Here is a 17,245-nt window from a genome sequence, read left to right as displayed (position 1 = left end):
TATCTAAATACAAATTCGAGAGTTTGCTTCCAAGTATATAATATTATACATTGAAACATTTCTAGCGTTGATGTATGTACAAAATATAGCTACATGAAGATGAATTGATCAAAAGAAATATTATTTTTAACCAACGAATAAGTTCAAAATATGGACGCGTACGAATATATTCGTAATCAATTTGGACCATACCGGTTCGAAAGACAGTATTTTATTCTCTTTTTATATGTTATTTATCTGTCTCAGAAATGATTTTCCTTTATCAACACTATACAGCACAATATTTTGTACAGTTTTTTACAAGATTAAAATTTTTTACGATATTACAATCAGAGTGATTTGATTCCAATGTAATAATATGTACCGACAGGAGATTCATTGTGAAGACGAAATCAAAGATCAAAAATAAAATAAAATTACGTTATAATAATTTTACGATTGCAAAAATTGAAAACAATTGAAAAAATCACATTAAAATTACAATAAATGCTTTATTTATAATTTTTTATTACAGTCTCTAATACAACAATAATAGTTTACATTTATGTAATATAACACAATAATTATAATAATTTTATACAAGTTCCGTGGCAACCTTATAAAGCGAATAATAGAACTTGATTATAACTTTAGAAATAGGGCTGATAATACGTTAAAAATTTAAAACATTTACTATCTTTATATAATATCTTTTAAAATCGTAAGTATTAAAAAAAGTTTGTAAATAAATTTTAAAGAATAAAAATTACTAAATAATAATAAGAGAGACCAAAAAAGATAAATTTTTTACTAATTTTTTATGAAATTTTGAGTTAAACCTATTGAAAACCAAAACAAAAAAATTAATGTCTTTATAAAGTTAATTCTTCGAAAATTATGAGACTATAATTAATCGCTGATGAATCGTTGATTCCTGATCTGCGATAAAACTTTTTTTTACACATTGCAACATTAGAGTTCAGTCCCATCCGACAAATTTTTCGCGTGACAGTTCCGTTGTTCAGAAGAATTCATCTTTTCCTGTATATCTCTCCTGGTAATGCACGTCGAAATGCTCGACGATGTTGCGCATCGAGTTTTTGGAAACAGATCGCAGCTGAATCGCTTCAGTAACAACCGCTTGATTTTCTTTTTCCACACAAATATGATAAAGGTGCAGAAATTTTGCATAATGTCCATCAAATTAATAATATATGAAGCATAATTTGACATAATATTTTCAGACAACCATAACGCTGTCGTTATAGACCATTTTATGCCCATCGCACAGTAGGCTAGGAGACTGGAAAAAGTGGCCAAAAGTCAAACATTGATCGGATTGGCATAAAAAATCTTACTCGAGTGTTTTCGATGTCGCTGATCCCGAATTTGACATTAAAAATTCAAAATTCAAAATGGCGGACCCAATATGGCGGCCGAAATTGCGAAATTTAGTGGAATTTGCACAAAAATCCCTCCTCGAGGGTTTTCGAGGTCGCTGATCCCGAATTAGACATTAAAAATTAAAAATTTAAAATGGCGGACCCAATATGGCGGCCGAAATTGTGAAAATTAGTGGGATTTGCACAAAAATTTCCACTCGAGGGTTTTCGAGGTCGCTGATCCCGAATTTTAAAAAACATATTGACACCTGTTATTAGCCTATAAAGTTAGCTTTATAGTTACCAGGGCCTACTACGTGGAAGTTGCAGTGTGATTCCTGACCCCTTTGGGGTGCTTTATTAAAGTGAGTCCCCTTGCCTCTCACTTTTTCGGGGTGCTTAATTAGAGTGAGTCTCCTTGCCTCTCACTTTTTCGGGGTGCTTAATTAGAGTGAGTCCCCTTGCCTCTCACTTTTTGGGGGTGCTTTATTAGAGTGCGTCCCCTTGCCTCTCAGTAACTATTCTTTGTCAGATAATATTGTTTCATTTAAAAAGCACAAAACTTCAGAAAATCCATTGTCTTCACTTTCATTATTATCATTTGTAGAAGCAGTAATATTTGATACTTTTTGAGGAATTTCAAAGAGTTCAACCACATTAGGGGGGAATGGCAAATGATTTTGTTTTTTAACCCGTTTGTTGAGGTGGATACTTGAAATAACAACATCAGAGGTGTCCATCGCCCTAAGAAAAACATCTTCCAAATTTGCTTGACGACTATGTTTTCTAGCATGATCTAATCTGAAATTTTTATAATCCTTATTCCGAGCTTCTGATGCCTCTTCCCCAAGTGTTCCAACTGGTAAAATACTAGTAGATATTATTTGAGCTCCGTGAATCAAAATTTTATGTACAGTAGATGGCATAGGATACCAAGGGTAGCAATTAATATAAAGCTCAGCTGTGGAAGTACATAATTTCTGAAAACGCCGTTCATTAATTGGGAGATGACAGGATAAAGCGGTTAAAATTGTTTTAAAATTTGAAAGGATTTGCCGATTGAATCCTATGCAATCAGCAAAAAGATCAGTATTATTAAAAGCTCGACGAGCTGTGTTGCCATCGTTGCTAGTCCCACTTCCCCCCGATTTAGGCTTGTCGACTTTAAGTCCAAACTTCTCCCACATAATTGCCTGTATTTCTTTTTTCCTTTCAGCAAATTTTTTTTTATTTTCTTCAGACCTTACTTGCCATTGTTTAAAAGTTATTCTATAAGAAATGTGTAAGCAACATTCAAAAAATCGAATCCAAGCGTGTAAGGGTCTGATTCCATACTGCAGGGAGTTTGGATTGGGCACAAAGGATTCTCGAGTTATATTTTCTAGATTGCTAAAATCTTTTGGAGTTGCATGACATATGGGGCAAGTTTGCATAGATTTGGTATCGGTAATAATATTCAAAATTTTGCCATCTATCAATGTTAAAAGTAGTGAAAAATGAATCTTGATATTACATTCTTCTACAAACTCCTCGAAAATCTCCAAATTTTGAATTTGATTTTCCATATTCATTTTTTGTTTCAGAATAACTTCTTTTGTTTCTTTTACATGTTCTAGTTTCACTGGGCGACAAAATCTATTCGAGATTGAAGAGTTCGATTATTCCATAAAATAACCCCCGTTGAAGTTGATATGATCGGAGAGGAATTAGAGTGGTTACAAATAAGTTTTCATCGCTTATGTTTGCTGCCTCTTTATATTTTTGTTGATAAGCGGAATGACCGCTACTACCATCAAAACCCCAACTGCAAGTTAGCACAGCTTCGATTTCTGTGCAATTATATTGTCGCGCAGTATGAACCACGACTTTAACTTGCATTTCTAAAATTCTTTTAGCAATATGGTTCAGAAGATTTTGAAGCTTTACTTCTGCTACATTTTCATTTATTGATATTGCTTCTTTTTCTGGTCTACACAATGCTTTAACATTTCTTACAACATCATAAGATGGCCAGATGTCTGCTCCTGAAGATTTTGATTCCAAGCGCATATTTATGTATGTATTTTTTGTTAGAGAATTGTCTAGGATAAAAGCCAACGCTTCCTCAGGAGTATTTTGATTATAGATGGTACTGTAGTAGCCAATATCTTTCGCATTTTTGTAGGACGTGTTGGTGTTTTCAAAACTTCATCCAGGATCGCACCTAAATCTTTCTCTCTTGATTGCCTAGCAGCATATTTACCTGCCATCAAAATTCTTAATGGATCATGTTGGTATTTGGCACTCAATGCAGCAGCCTCTCGTCGCTGAGACCGTAAAGATTTTTCACGGAACGGCATAGTTGGACGGCCACCGTTTGAAGCAGAACACAATTCTTCTGCAATAATTCCCAAAGTAGGAATTTTGAATACTCCTTTCAACCATTTCGAATTTTTTTCCCTGGATCGATTATTATCCCTGCGAGATGCTGCGTACTTTTCATTTCTTTTTGTCCTAAGAGCCGAAACAGCACTTCTAAGACATTTCAGATTATCTGGTCTCACTTTTGCAATGTCAACATTCATTCTTTCTAGAATATATTTAACACCTAAATTCCTGTGATCATCATCAGGAATTTGAGCCAAAATTTCCTTTTTTGTAAAAAGAACCATCTCTAGTAAATCTTAATACTGAAGGCACTTTAAATAAGACAAAATGTGCCAAAAATCGAATTTCAGGCAATTTTAGAAAAATCTCAAAACTATTGCCTGTTATTGGATTTTTGGCTTTCAAGTAGAAACTAAGGAATTCTGATAATAATGTTTAAAAAATGTAATAATATAAAAAACACCAAAAATGAAAAAATTACCTATGTAATTGATGGGGGAGAAAGTGGGAAAAAATAAATTTTTGTACGGAAAAAAGAATTAGTTTAAGATTAAGAGATAAAGATAAAGATTATCAGTTTTAAAATAAGAACGTAGTCGTGTGTGTTCAAATATAATCGACACATCGCGGTATCATGTTGGAGATGCTCTAGATATATACTCGATCAAGACGTTTTTAACTGTGAGTTAGCTTAAATGAGAAACGCCATCTATTAAATTAACTATGTATTAACTTTTGTTTCATTATCTGTTAGTTGGAAGAAAAATTAATAGATATTTTATTTTTGGACACATAACAAAATTAATGATTTTTTCTTTCAAATAGCTTTCAAATAGCTTGTAAAGCAATTAATATTTTTTACCCTTAATAGAATCAAACCATAAAACCACAAAAGCATGGCGCTGTAGTTCTCTTTGTAAAATGGAAGAGATCATTATTAACGATTTGAAGTGCTGCTTTGAAGAATTTTTAAATTGTACATTAATGACCCTGCGTAAAAAAATTTTATGTTCTCATGATTGTTACAATCAAATACATCAAGACAAACTAGGTCATTTTCATGGCTGTTATATCGATTACAAAATGTGTAAACCATGGTTTTTATCTATTGAGATGGTATCTCCCCATTATCCGATGATACGATATATTAAAAGATTAATATATAATTTGATTAATTTTAATAAAAAATTGAATAAATTACGATATTGAGGCTCAACAAAAAGGACAAACTGTAACACAGGTTAATAATTTGTAAGAAAAATGATACAACAGTTTGGAACAATTTTATTAATAATATAAGATTAAAAATTAATGAAAAATATATTGTTTGCAACTTTTGTGATCGATATTTCAAAAATAGTAAAATGCCACCAACATGCAGAATCAATAAGTTCGAAGTGCTACCACTACCAAAAGAAATAACAACATTAAATGATTACGAGCGGATTCTTATACAACGAGCGAAAGCATTCCAAATTGTGCAAAGAGCGCATACCGTAATAAATAAAAATCTACCGCACAGAGAAATGATATCAAAAGTGAAAGATAGAACATTCCATTTGCCATTGCCGTTAAACGAAACGTTAAACAAGATTTGTTCTTCGACTGAACCTATTAATTTAAATCATGAGCTATATATATTAGTTCGTAGTATTCCAACTAAAGCAAATATAATCTGGGAAAAATTAGTCGATGTAAAAAAAGTATGGACTGCCTTAATATGGTTAAAACAAAATAATCCTATATATTCAGATATTATACTACCGATATCTCCTGAAAATTTGTTGCATTCCAAATTACGAGATGTTGAGTTTCAGGAACATGATTCGGAGCTTTATGACAAAACTTTGGGGGAAGATAATGAAGAAAACGAAAAAAATAATACTTCTAAGGAAGAATGTAAGGCATTATTGACTCAAATGTCGCAAACAGATCAATATTATGAACAATTTACTATATATCCAATGTATGAAAAAAGAATAAATGAATCTGCAACTACACTTTATCAAATAATAAAAGTTCAAGATATTCCATTGGATAATCGTAATAAAGATTTGGATATAAAATGTTTTCCTGATTTATATCCATATGGTGCGAATGGACAGCATGAAGATAGAAGTGTCCGGATAACTGATTTTGAATATATTAAAATGAGACTTATGTCGCAACACTCACAATTTCGGTTAAATATACAATATATTTTCTATTTATTACATGATAACAATATGCGACAATTAAATAGTGAATTGCATCTTTTATTTTAAAATATGTCACTTGTAGAATTCCAAATAAACAGTTATCACCTGAATTATAATATATCGACGTGTAAATACATATCAATGACATAAACATAATAATTACTGCTTGCGCACCAAAAAAACTAAAGTACGTTTTTCTAAAGTATGCAGGTTTGGCTTTTCACGATCCGTAACAGATACTTTGAAAATTAAAGACGTTGCTGTTTCAATAGCGGATAGAAGAAAATTGAAAACAAAAAGCAGACTCTACGATTTGCCACGATCTAAAGAGGAAGTCAATATTAATGATTATAATCCAGCTATTCTTACTGCTTGGGAAGGAAACATGGATATTCAATTTGTAGGTGAAAAATCTACGTTATTAACTTGGTATACTACGAAATATGTTTCCAAAGCAGAAAAGAGTAATAACGCAGAAGATACATTTGAAAAGATAAATTCAACAAAATCGTTGAGAAGTTGTCTTTGGAATATTGGAATGCGTATGTTGAATCATAGAGAATGTGGAGCTCTCGAAGCTGCTAACACTTTATTAGGAATACCATTATATGGTACTGATAAAGAAACGACTATAAGATGGTTAGATGTAAATATGATTAGAAGTAGAAAACTTAAATCTCGCAAAGAGATTGAAATGCAAAATTCTGAATCTATGGATATTTTTTGTCCTTCTCTAATTGATACATATTATCCAAGCAGACCTAAAGAACTAGAATCTACTAATTTGTATGATTATGCAAAATGGTATGATATTACAAAAACTAAATCAATTTCTAAGACAATAAAGTATTACGTGCTTGGTGAATCTTTATATTTAAAGAAACGTAAACGTGGATATCTTATCAATCATTACAAATATAATGTCCATACTCAACCAGAGCGTTACTATTTTTCATTATTGTTATTATTTCAATCTTGGAGAGATATTAGTGAATTAAAGAATGAATGTGATAATTATGCAGAAGCATTTTCTTTAATACAATATAAATTGAAAGATGCTCTTCAGTATCATGAAAAAATAACCGACATCAAGGTATGGATAATATTAAAGAATTAATTGAAAAAAAAATATCAGAAATTACAAAAAATGAAGATGAAAATGACTGTCTTGAAAATGGTGCATTAGAATGTGTTCCTGTCGAAGTTGAAGGAGCTATGATGGACTTTAAAGATGCTGGCAATAAATTTGAAGTTAATGTCGATGAAGTGGTGACGCAATTAAATATTGATCAAAAACGAATCTTTGATAGAATTACTGCTGGTATATCTGATGATACAGGCCAGATCTTATACATATTAATATTTTGAAACAACGTGTTCACAAGATTCGTGATACAATTTGGGCAATATCATCAAAAAATATTTTGGAATGTCAAGTTAATAATGATAAGGATGTTAATGATTCTACTTTATGGCATATAAGAGGACTTCCAAATGTTGATAATATATCTTGCTATGCTAATGTTTCAATTCAATGTATACTTCATTCTTCTATTCTCAGAAAATTGTTGCTTCGTCTTGAGCATAGGAATATTATAAGAAAATTTATTAATTGTTACATGTCAAACGATGAAACTATTAATATAATGGCAATACGCCAATTGGCAGGAGATCAATATCTTGAAAAGATTCAACGAGATGTTAGTGAGTTTATTATACATCTTATTAATAACATAGATAATATAAAGAGTGTAATCGAGCACCAATTAAACATAACTTTACGATGTAAGGTATACAACTATACAAACACAAAAATTTATATACCTAAAAAAAACCTTACAAAGGTAAAAAAAAATACGCCAAGTATATAAAAAAATTTCAACTTATCCGCAAAAAAAGTTTAAAAATAAAAACTAAATGAAATCAATAGTTAAATAGCCAAGTATTTAGAAGCAATCCAGTTTATAAAGATTTGTAATTTGAAATAGTATTTGTCAGAAAATCAATCTTGTATTCATAGAAATGTTATAGACAGATTCACTCACAGATTCACGGGTTTCTATGAAATCAAAACGCATTTTATTTTCATTAATAGAAACCTGATTTTCAAAAAAAGTTCAACAATTTTGAATATTGTATATCGAAACCCGTCTGTGAGTGAATCTGTCTATAACATTTCTATGAATACAAGATTGGTTTTCTGACAAATACTATTTTAAATTACAAATCTTTATAAACTGAATTGCTTCTAAATATTTGGCTAGTTAACTATTGATTTCATTTAGTTTTTATTTTTAAACTTTTTTTATTTTTTAAAGTTATTTTTTGGAGGAAAATCTTTTTTTAATTTTTTATTTTGTATGAAAATTTTTTTTACCTTTGTAAGGTTTTTTTTAGGTAATAAATAGTTTACAAGTGTTTCTCGCATTAGATTCGTGCTAATCTTAACAGCGAACTTGCGCCGGCGAGCTACCAGGTGCGCAAGGATATTCTCCGCGAGCGGCAGATATATCTTGGATACCGCAAGCGACGGTATAAACGGCGCGATTCCACGAGCGACGGAATAAACGGCGCGTTTTAATTGCGAGAGATTAATCGCGAGCGACGAGAAATCTCTTTTATTACAATCAAAAACTTCGCGTTTCGTAAGCGAGAATACGAACTAGAAAAGCGAGCGACTTTTCTTTCACGAGAGTTTAGACGATATAATAACACACTGTCACGGATGGAGTTCATGATCGAGTACGCCCGGCGGTTCCCCGAGAGAGCTTTTATACAACCGTTCTTTTACTTATTCTAGAACATTCGACATGTTTTTCGCGAAAGATCAAGCTTGCTGTTGTTTGCGATGATTAGGAAAAATAGAATGTTGTTATTCGCATTTGTTTGTAATTTTGGCTCTGTCGGGTGACCGCTGCGTGGCCCGCTTCGAACGGCACGAGCAATGCCGCGGGCCTGGCGCGATTCGCGGAGCGCCACTGTTGACGCGCGCTCTGATTTGCGGCGCGCCGTGTTCCGCGCGAGATGGCCGCTAAGGGCCGTGGCACATAGAAAAACTTAAGCAGTAAGACTTAAGACGTAAGCGAATTGACCAATCACGGTCGAACAGTAAGGCAGCCATATTGAGACGTAAGCTACGCTGAAAATTCCGTATGGTTGAAATTCTTAAGTCTTAAGTCTTACTGCTTAAGTTTTTCTATGTGCCACGGCCCTAACGCGCCAATTTTCGAGCGTTCCCTTTAGAGACGCTCAATTTCAAATAGCTTCTTTTTAATTATTTTCTAAGTTGAATATTCATATATTTACTCAGACATGCACACTGATTATCTTTCTCAGGATATTTTATGAAATGCGCAAAAAATTCATACTGCATTGAGTCATCTTCACAATTGTTATTTTTGAAATTAATATGGAACACATACTGAGCATTTTTGTTGTTCATAGTGACATTTTTGCGCAATTTATACTGCTTGAAATTCGTCTTGTTGTCATTGTTTTTTTTTATGAAATTCGAATGGAACTTATACCTCATTATCGAAAAATAGTATCAGAAAAAATTGAAAAGAAGAATTATTTCGTATAGTATTTTCTTAATACTAAAAATTTAAATTGATTGAAGATGCAGTATATTTTTATAATTTTCATGTATGTATTTAGCAAAAATATATGTACATCTTGACTTTTGATTAAGAAAATGAAATATATTTTTAGTTTATTTAGTATTTTATGTGCAAGTCATATTACATGTGTTTGTCAAACTTATACTTATTAATTGTAGGAATATCTGTTTAACAAACCCGTGTAAATAAAACATATATTCTGTGTTTACTTATTTTCATAGTTATATAGCGCCTCATTTAGAGAGCAGTATGTTCGCTTACATTATCGATTGTTTTTATTAGATAACCCCATTCTTTTCTTTCTTAATATTTAAATGGCCGATATGATCAGGGGTAGATTAATATATTCGGGCCAACAACAGGTTATATTAGAGTATAAATTTCAGTTATGTATATATACTGATTAAGTAAATTCTCTTGGGGAAGGAGAGAAGGAAGGAATTTTTGGGAGGTGATAGGAAAGGAAAAATGGGAAAGCGCAGGCCAGGATCGAGTCGGGAATCGAACCCGAAATCTCCGGGATGTGAGTCAGGCACGCTACGCATTGAGCCACCGGAGGCCCCTAGATAACCCCATAATAACCAGAGTTTGTTAAGTTAACATGCATTGTTTGCATGCACGCAAAAAGATTGATATTTATGTTGATCCCAGATCGCTCTTCTTTCAAAAAGCCAAACATTAATTTTTCATACATATCAAATATTTATTAATATCAAAATATTAGATGCAATTCATGATGCAGAAATATCTAAATACAAATTCGAGAGTTTGCTTCCAAGTATATAATATTATACATTGAAACATTTCTAGCGTTGATGTATGTACAAAATATAGCTACATGAAGATGAATTGATCAAAAGAAATATTATTTTTAACCAACGAATAAGTTCAAAATATGGACGCGTACGAATATATTCGTAATCAATTTGGACCATACCGGTTCGAAAGACAGTATTTTATTCTCTCTTTATATGTTATTTATCTGTCTCAGAAATAATTTTCCTTTATCAACACTATACAGCACAATATTTTGTACAGTTTTTTACAAGATTAAAATTTTTTACGATATTACAATCAGAGTGATTTGATTCCAATGTAATAATATGTACCGACAGGAGATTCATTGTGAAGACGAAATCAAAGATCAAAAATAAAATAAAATTACGTTATAATAATTTTACGATTGCAAGTAATTACACTGAAATTACAATAAATGTTTTATTTATAAGTTTTTATTACAGTCTCTAATACAACAATAATAGTTTACATTTATGTAATATAACACAATAATTATAATTTTATACAAGTTCCGTAGCAGTCTTACAAAGCGAATAATAGAACTTGATTATAACTTTAGAAGTAGGGCTGATAATGTGCTGAAAATTTAAAACATTTACATATAATGTTTTAAACCGTAAAGTATATTTAAAAAAAGCTTATAAATAAATCTAGAAAAATATAAATTTCTGAATAAAAGAGACCGAAAAGGATAAACATCCTATGTGAAATTTTGAGCTAACAATAACTCTATTGAAGACCAAAACAAATAAATCAGTGTCATTGTAAAGTTAATTCTTGATTCGAAAATTATAGAGACTATAATTAATCGCTGATAAATCATTGATTCCTGATCTGCGATAAAACTTTCTTTTGCACATTGCAACATTAGAATTCAGTCCCATGCGACAAATTTTTCGCGTGACAGTTCCCTTGTTCGCAAGAACTCCTATTTTCCTGCATAGGCATCATTCCTGACGTGGTGGTGCACGTCGAAGTAGTCGACGCTATTGTATTCCTTGCGCATCGACCTTCTGGAAAGAGACCAAAGCCGAATCGCTTCAGTAACAACCGCTTGATTTTTTTTTTCCACACGAATATGACAAAGGTGCAGAGATTTTGTATAATGTCCATTAAATTAATAATATATGAGACAGAATTTGACATAATATTTCCAGATAACCATGACGCTGTCATTATCGACCATTTTATGCCCATCACAATAAACTGCACGATAAATAGCTTTAGATACAGATTGAACCTGCAAATAAATATATATATATATATATGGAGATATATGGAGATACACTTTAATAACAAATATAGATACTATTAATCAAGTCATCTTTAAATATTAATAAATTAAAGTACAATTTTAAAAGAGAGAAAGAGAAAAAAGATTTGTACGATTTAAGAAAAATGTCTAAAAAAATGTGATTTTTTAATGAAATGAATATATTCATTAACTTTATTTTCGCTATTTTCACATTTCAAAACTTGAAGACCATCTTAAAAAAAAAAAAAAAATAATACGCGTACGATAGAAGTGTCAGCAATGCGTTTTATAAAGAGATTATGTAATTAAAAGAAAAAAGAAGAAAAGAAATGGGCACACAAAAAAGGTGTTACTTCCAAATGATCATTGCTGCTGACAGGGATGTTGAAAAAAATATATCGGCAAAAATATAGATCATCACACATTGATGCAAAAATATCTGAATACCACTTCTTATTGTCATTATATCTCTTGCTTTCCGAATCTGTCAAACAATTGCCTGTTTCCTTTTCATAGTGTGCGATCTTCAATGTTGTAGAGATAGATAAGCAAATGCTACTAATGATGCAGATACTTTTGAATCCGTAATAATACAACGCAAACGTTCCTTTCTCTGTAAGTATAATATATAAAGAATTTTTAAACTATTTCTCATAGTATTAAAATGCGGCATTAATATAATTATTTGTCAGAGACGCCCACTTACCAGCAAACCAGCAATTTCCTGCGCGAAATCCCGGTCGCAAAATCTTCGGCAAATATTCGGAAACAAAATCCATAATGACACTGATAACAGCAAAGGTAAAGGGTAAACCCCACGCAAAGATCGTATAAAACACCAACTTTCTTTTATCTCGTTGTCCGACGTTTCTTTGTAACGAACAAAATCCTCTGCAAAACGTAATTTACACGTCATACTTAGAGTTAAAAATAGACACCAAAAGATTACAAAATAAATGCATGATAAAATATGGTCACCTTTGATCGAGGCTTTCTCGAAAGTTTGTTCTATAAAAATACATTTACATAATACGTCAACAATATGACTCGATTATCACGATAATGGCGATTTAAATTTTTATTTAGTTGCATGAGAATTTCAAATTTTTTATAAAAATAAATTAAAAATCTGTTTTTGTTAAAAAGTTATTGTGTGTTGGCTTATCTTTCCATCAGAAAATTAAAAAAGATTAAAACATTATAAATATCAGGTATATATAATTTTAAAAACGACAAAATTCAAGGAAATTTTGTTACGTTATACATATTGCGAATTATTCGATCACATATAATATTTTATAAATATTTCATAAAATGTCTGTAATTTTATTAAGTAATATGCCATTTTTGCTTTTAAAAACTTAACTTAATCATACAAAATAAAAACTAATAGTCTAAAAATTTTTATGCGTTAATAGAAATCTGCAAAAAAAATCCTATTTTAAATCATAATAAAAATTTATTATTTCTATATACTCTAAACTTATAGTGTCTTAAATCAAGTAGTTACTTATATACACTGTTATGCAACACGATGTGAGAAAATATTCTGTTTAATTAATTAAAAATATATTATTCTTGTTCTTTCTTTTTACATTGTCGGTATATACATATAATATAAAATATGTTTATACAGGGTATCCCAGACCACCCGTACATCCCTTTTAAAATGAAAATAAATGGCTTTTATCAAAAATCGCGAACATTTTTTAAGTAAATCGGGTATGCTCTATCGAATGGATAGTACTTTTTATTACAGATTCGAATTGTACGTGAAAAAATAAGAAACTTTTGTATTAAACGTTTTTTCTGAAAGTGCCTCTGTCAACCTTAAAATTGACCTTGAAAGTTGCCCTCAAAAAATTCAACTTCCGGTCCGGATGGTGTATTTCCGGTCGGAATCAAAAGTTGAAAATATCACCATTCGATAGAGCATACCCGATTTACTTAAAAAATGTTCGGAATTTTTGATAAAAGCCATTTATTTTCATTTTAAAAGGGGTGTACGGGTGGTCTGGGACACCCTGTATATTACAGAAAATTATTTTGTCGTGTTGTGTTGTATAATATAAATCTAATTCTATAAAGATAAGTTGAAATGAGGCAAGTTTTAAATAAAGTATAATATAAAATAATTGACGAATTACCTAAATGTCCACCACATGTCCAAACTCATCACGTTTAACCAGAAGAAGCTTACCAAATAACACAAGTAGTTGAAGAAGGCTGTAAAAATGAAATAAATAACATCTCAAACATTGAGGGCGCGTTAAAAAGCAGATGGGACTGTTACACCTTTACCACCTTTGTTTTTCTCCATCCAAAAAAAAATAGATTTATTCTAACTTTTTCTAACATAATATTATATAATATTATATAATTGATGAATACGTATTGATATTAAATTAAATAATATTTTGATTCAAGACATAATTCTGCAAAATTTTAAAACACAAAAAAAATATATTTTTTCAGGCAAACTTATTTATATGTTAAAATGCATCTAAAATTTAAATTTGATTCGCTATTGATCTTTGCATTTTGAATATATGATTTTAACAAATTATATATTCAAGTTATTAAAAAGAATAATTAATAAGCGAATATACATATATATGTATACTAACATACGAAACAAATATGTTATACTGATTGCATCATGGACGTAAGAAATACTTATACAGAACGTAAGATACCCTTTTAGACGTGGGGTATTGAAAGGGTGAGGGGTCCATCGTCGCCACCATTTTAGAGGTCAGAGATTTTGCGTCTACTTTCACGTCGCGCGGTATTACTCGACGTTAACCGAGACATTGCAACGATCACATTCCGTGAAATTATTCGCCGCCGCCATCTTAAAGGTTACCATCCGTTTCAATAGACATTTCATTCCCCTCACCCTTTGTGCTTCAATCCCGCAAGATTGCGCTCTGTCCAGGTATTTTTTACGTCCATGGATTGTATATTTATATAATTTAGATATACTTTACCGATTGAGATACAGACGGAATAATGTACAGCATCCGCTTCGATTAGAAGTATCACAATATGAATTGTGTATGCGATGGACAAAGCACCGCTATAATTGCACAAGAAGAAGCCGTGTGTGTTCCGGAGTTCTGGCAATATAGAATACACCAGAAATATTGACACCAAAAATAGTATGGACACTATATGAAAGCTCACATATATGATGTTTATGTCATTTATTATATTGACGATCTTGTCAGAAATCTCTGAACAGATAGTCACTTCGTACTTATTCCCTCTCACTACGGCGAGGCAATATGATTTGGCAAATATTTCATAATAAGATAAATAGAGAGAACCATTGGTAAAGAACACGTAATCATACTGATGACCATCGGGATGTAGGTAGCGAACTTCATTCTGGCATGGATCGTAGACAACTAGCTGAAACAATTCGTTCACTCCCTTATTTTCGCTCTGCAACGAATCGTTCGCGTATCCGTACACATACGGGAAAAAGTATTTATTTTTTTCCGGGATGCATTCGTTGTCAACCAGGCGATTGCCAAGAGGACAACAAAGCTGAATACAAGTAATATTGTAACACATTTCGTATGGAATGATATTATTTATATTGCTATCTTTACTGGAGTTTTCATAGAACTTGTGCGATGTGGAATCGTTTTTGTCTTCAATGCTCATTAAATTTCCATAAATTTCGTGTGACGTGAAGTTAGTTTTATGGTTAGCATTTGGTAAATTCGTGCGAGGTTCCATCGGTATTTGCTTACCATCCACATGTATAGAATGCATGTGGAGCTTATACTGTATCGCATCATCATCTTCGTAATCATTGTTCGTTGAAGTGATGCGAGATTCATACTGCGTACTATTGTCGTACTGTGTATTGTTGGTACACTTTTCGTACAAATCATATCGCAGTGTATTCATTTCATCGCCATAATTTGTCGTAGAGTTTGCGTCTAACTCGTTTCGTATCGTCAAATTATCATTTTTCTCTTCGTTGCTCGTGGAATTTTCTTGAGATTTCGACGATGAAGCGACGAGGAGAAGAAGCGCGCAATACCAAAACGTGAAATTTTTTCCACACATCATCGACTTTTTGACGTGTCGAATTTATATCTGAAAAATACGTATTTGATTTTCTTTTACGGTAATTTCATAACCACATGTCCAGTCGAAACAATATACAAACTGCAGATTGAAAAAAACGTTAATATTATTAGTCTGCGATGATTTGATCGCGACAACCCATTTCTATCCTACTCCTCAAGATCGAAAAGGGTGCTTTAGAAGATCTATGCTCGCGAATGCATATCAGAATGAGAATTGATGTCGATAGAACAGCACCTCGATAAAACGAGTTACGGAAGAACCAAAAACGGTAATGTCGTGATAGGAGCGATTAAGAGATTAAGTTTTTTTGAATGGTATTGTGTTATTTCTTTCTGGATGTGTAGTTTAAAAAATGAATAACACGCGTGAATGCTTGATTAATATATTTAATTTCAAAAGCTTTTAATAATTTTATAGTCCAATACACGCACATGTATTTCGATTATGCCTTGCAATAATCGATGATTAATCATTACACCTAAATTTCCGAGAAATATTTATTTTCTACTTTTACACGTATCGATTTTTTTTATACATGTCCATTTTGATATAATCTGTAATTTGAAAAACTCTGAAAATCTAACAATATACTTTAGAATAATTGGATGATCAAACCAATCGAGCTTAGAGTCCATAATATCTCATGTAGGTTCTGAATTTTAAATCATTAAAAAATTTTATATTAAATTTATTCATACTTTTGTTTTTGCATTAGTTGCATGAAAAAAACTGTGTTAAGTGTAAGTATACAAATGTAATAAAAAGAAATTACCTTTCTTTTTCCTTTTTCTCGGCAAAACCACGAAAGATTGATCTGTTTTTATTCTAGCACTGGTATCGTTGACGATTATGGTCGATTTTTAGTTATCTCATTACATTCAATAAAATTAATATTACATCCGTGTTCGGCGACATCTCTTTTCGAGACGAATGAGAGAAGAATTCAAGAAACATGAAGCCCGCTCGAACGAGAAGATGAGACTATCGAGGATGATGAGTTGTCGATAGCTTCGAGAGAGACAGGAAACAGTCTACTACTATAAAACTATACACATATAACAATTACAATACAAGGTAAAATTCCATTAGCAAACTTTTACTTTTTTTTCTGCAGACGGTAGCTGTACGCAGCGACAGCCAAGTAACATAAATATTTTAGCTATATATTATTTTATAAATTTATATTATATTAGAGAAATTTTAGATTTATTTAAATATTTAATTTAAAAATTTCTATTGGAAAGCAGTTATAATCGATAACACGTGGTTAAGTAAAATTTTACTTTACTAAAAATTTATCAATCTCATTCATTATCTTTAAACTAGAAAAAATACTCGACCAAAAAATAAAATTACCTTGAATATATCAGATAGAGAGGGAGAAAGAGAGAGAATTTACCGTTATTCGCTATAACTTGTACTCCATTCTGCTCGGTACGGTGGTGTCTGCTAATATAAAAACCAGTTTAGACGCGAAGTTTTTGTTTTATTAAACAGATACATCATGACTATTTATTTGATTAGAAATTAAAAATAGCG

At 31.4% G+C, this 17,245-nt stretch overlaps 1 protein-coding gene across 4 annotated transcripts; it reads right to left on the bottom strand.

Annotated features, from left to right (window-relative positions):
* Window positions 1-9,840: 9,840 nt before the first annotated feature.
* LOC115235215 (G-protein coupled receptor Mth2-like) lies at window positions 9,841-16,780 on the bottom strand. 4 transcript variants are annotated; one of them, XM_029806848.1, is made up of 6 exons: window positions 16,479-16,780; window positions 14,590-15,712; window positions 13,747-13,825; window positions 12,306-12,490; window positions 11,953-12,212; window positions 9,841-11,584 (listed from the first exon to the last, which is right to left on the bottom strand). In XM_029806848.1, exons 2-6 carry the CDS (start codon window positions 15,683-15,685, stop codon window positions 11,462-11,464), a joined length of 1,743 nt encoding a protein of 580 aa, XP_029662708.1. In that variant the 5' UTR covers window positions 15,686-15,712; window positions 16,479-16,780; the 3' UTR covers window positions 9,841-11,461. The 4 variants fall into 4 exon arrangements, with proteins under 4 accessions (XP_029662708.1, XP_029662706.1, XP_029662707.1 ...); XM_029806846.1 differs by having other exon boundaries at window positions 12,047-12,212; XM_029806847.1 differs by lacking the exon at window positions 16,479-16,780 and having other exon boundaries at window positions 12,047-12,212; window positions 14,590-16,443.
* Between the last annotated feature and the right edge of the window lie 465 nt (window positions 16,781-17,245).

The sequence above is a fragment of the Formica exsecta genome, unplaced genomic scaffold (genome assembly GCF_003651465.1).
Source record: "Formica exsecta isolate Colony F162 unplaced genomic scaffold, ASM365146v1 scaffold213, whole genome shotgun sequence".
Taxonomy (NCBI): domain Eukaryota; kingdom Metazoa; phylum Arthropoda; class Insecta; order Hymenoptera; family Formicidae; genus Formica; species Formica exsecta.
This window is presented reverse-complemented; position numbering and strand designations above follow the sequence as displayed.

Coding starts and splice junctions, on each gene's coding strand:
- LOC115235215 (XM_029806846.1), bottom strand. CDS start 15,685: ATGATGTGTGGAAAAAATTTCACGTTTTGGTATTGCGCGCTTCTTCTC. Junction 12,491..13,746: donor GACATGTGGTGGACATTTAG/GTAATTCGTCAA, acceptor TACGTTTTGCAG/AGGATTTTGTTCGTTACAAA. Junction 11,585..12,046: donor TATAATGACAATAAGAAGTG/GTATTCAGATAT, acceptor ATTTATTTGCAG/GTTCAATCTGTATCTAAAGC.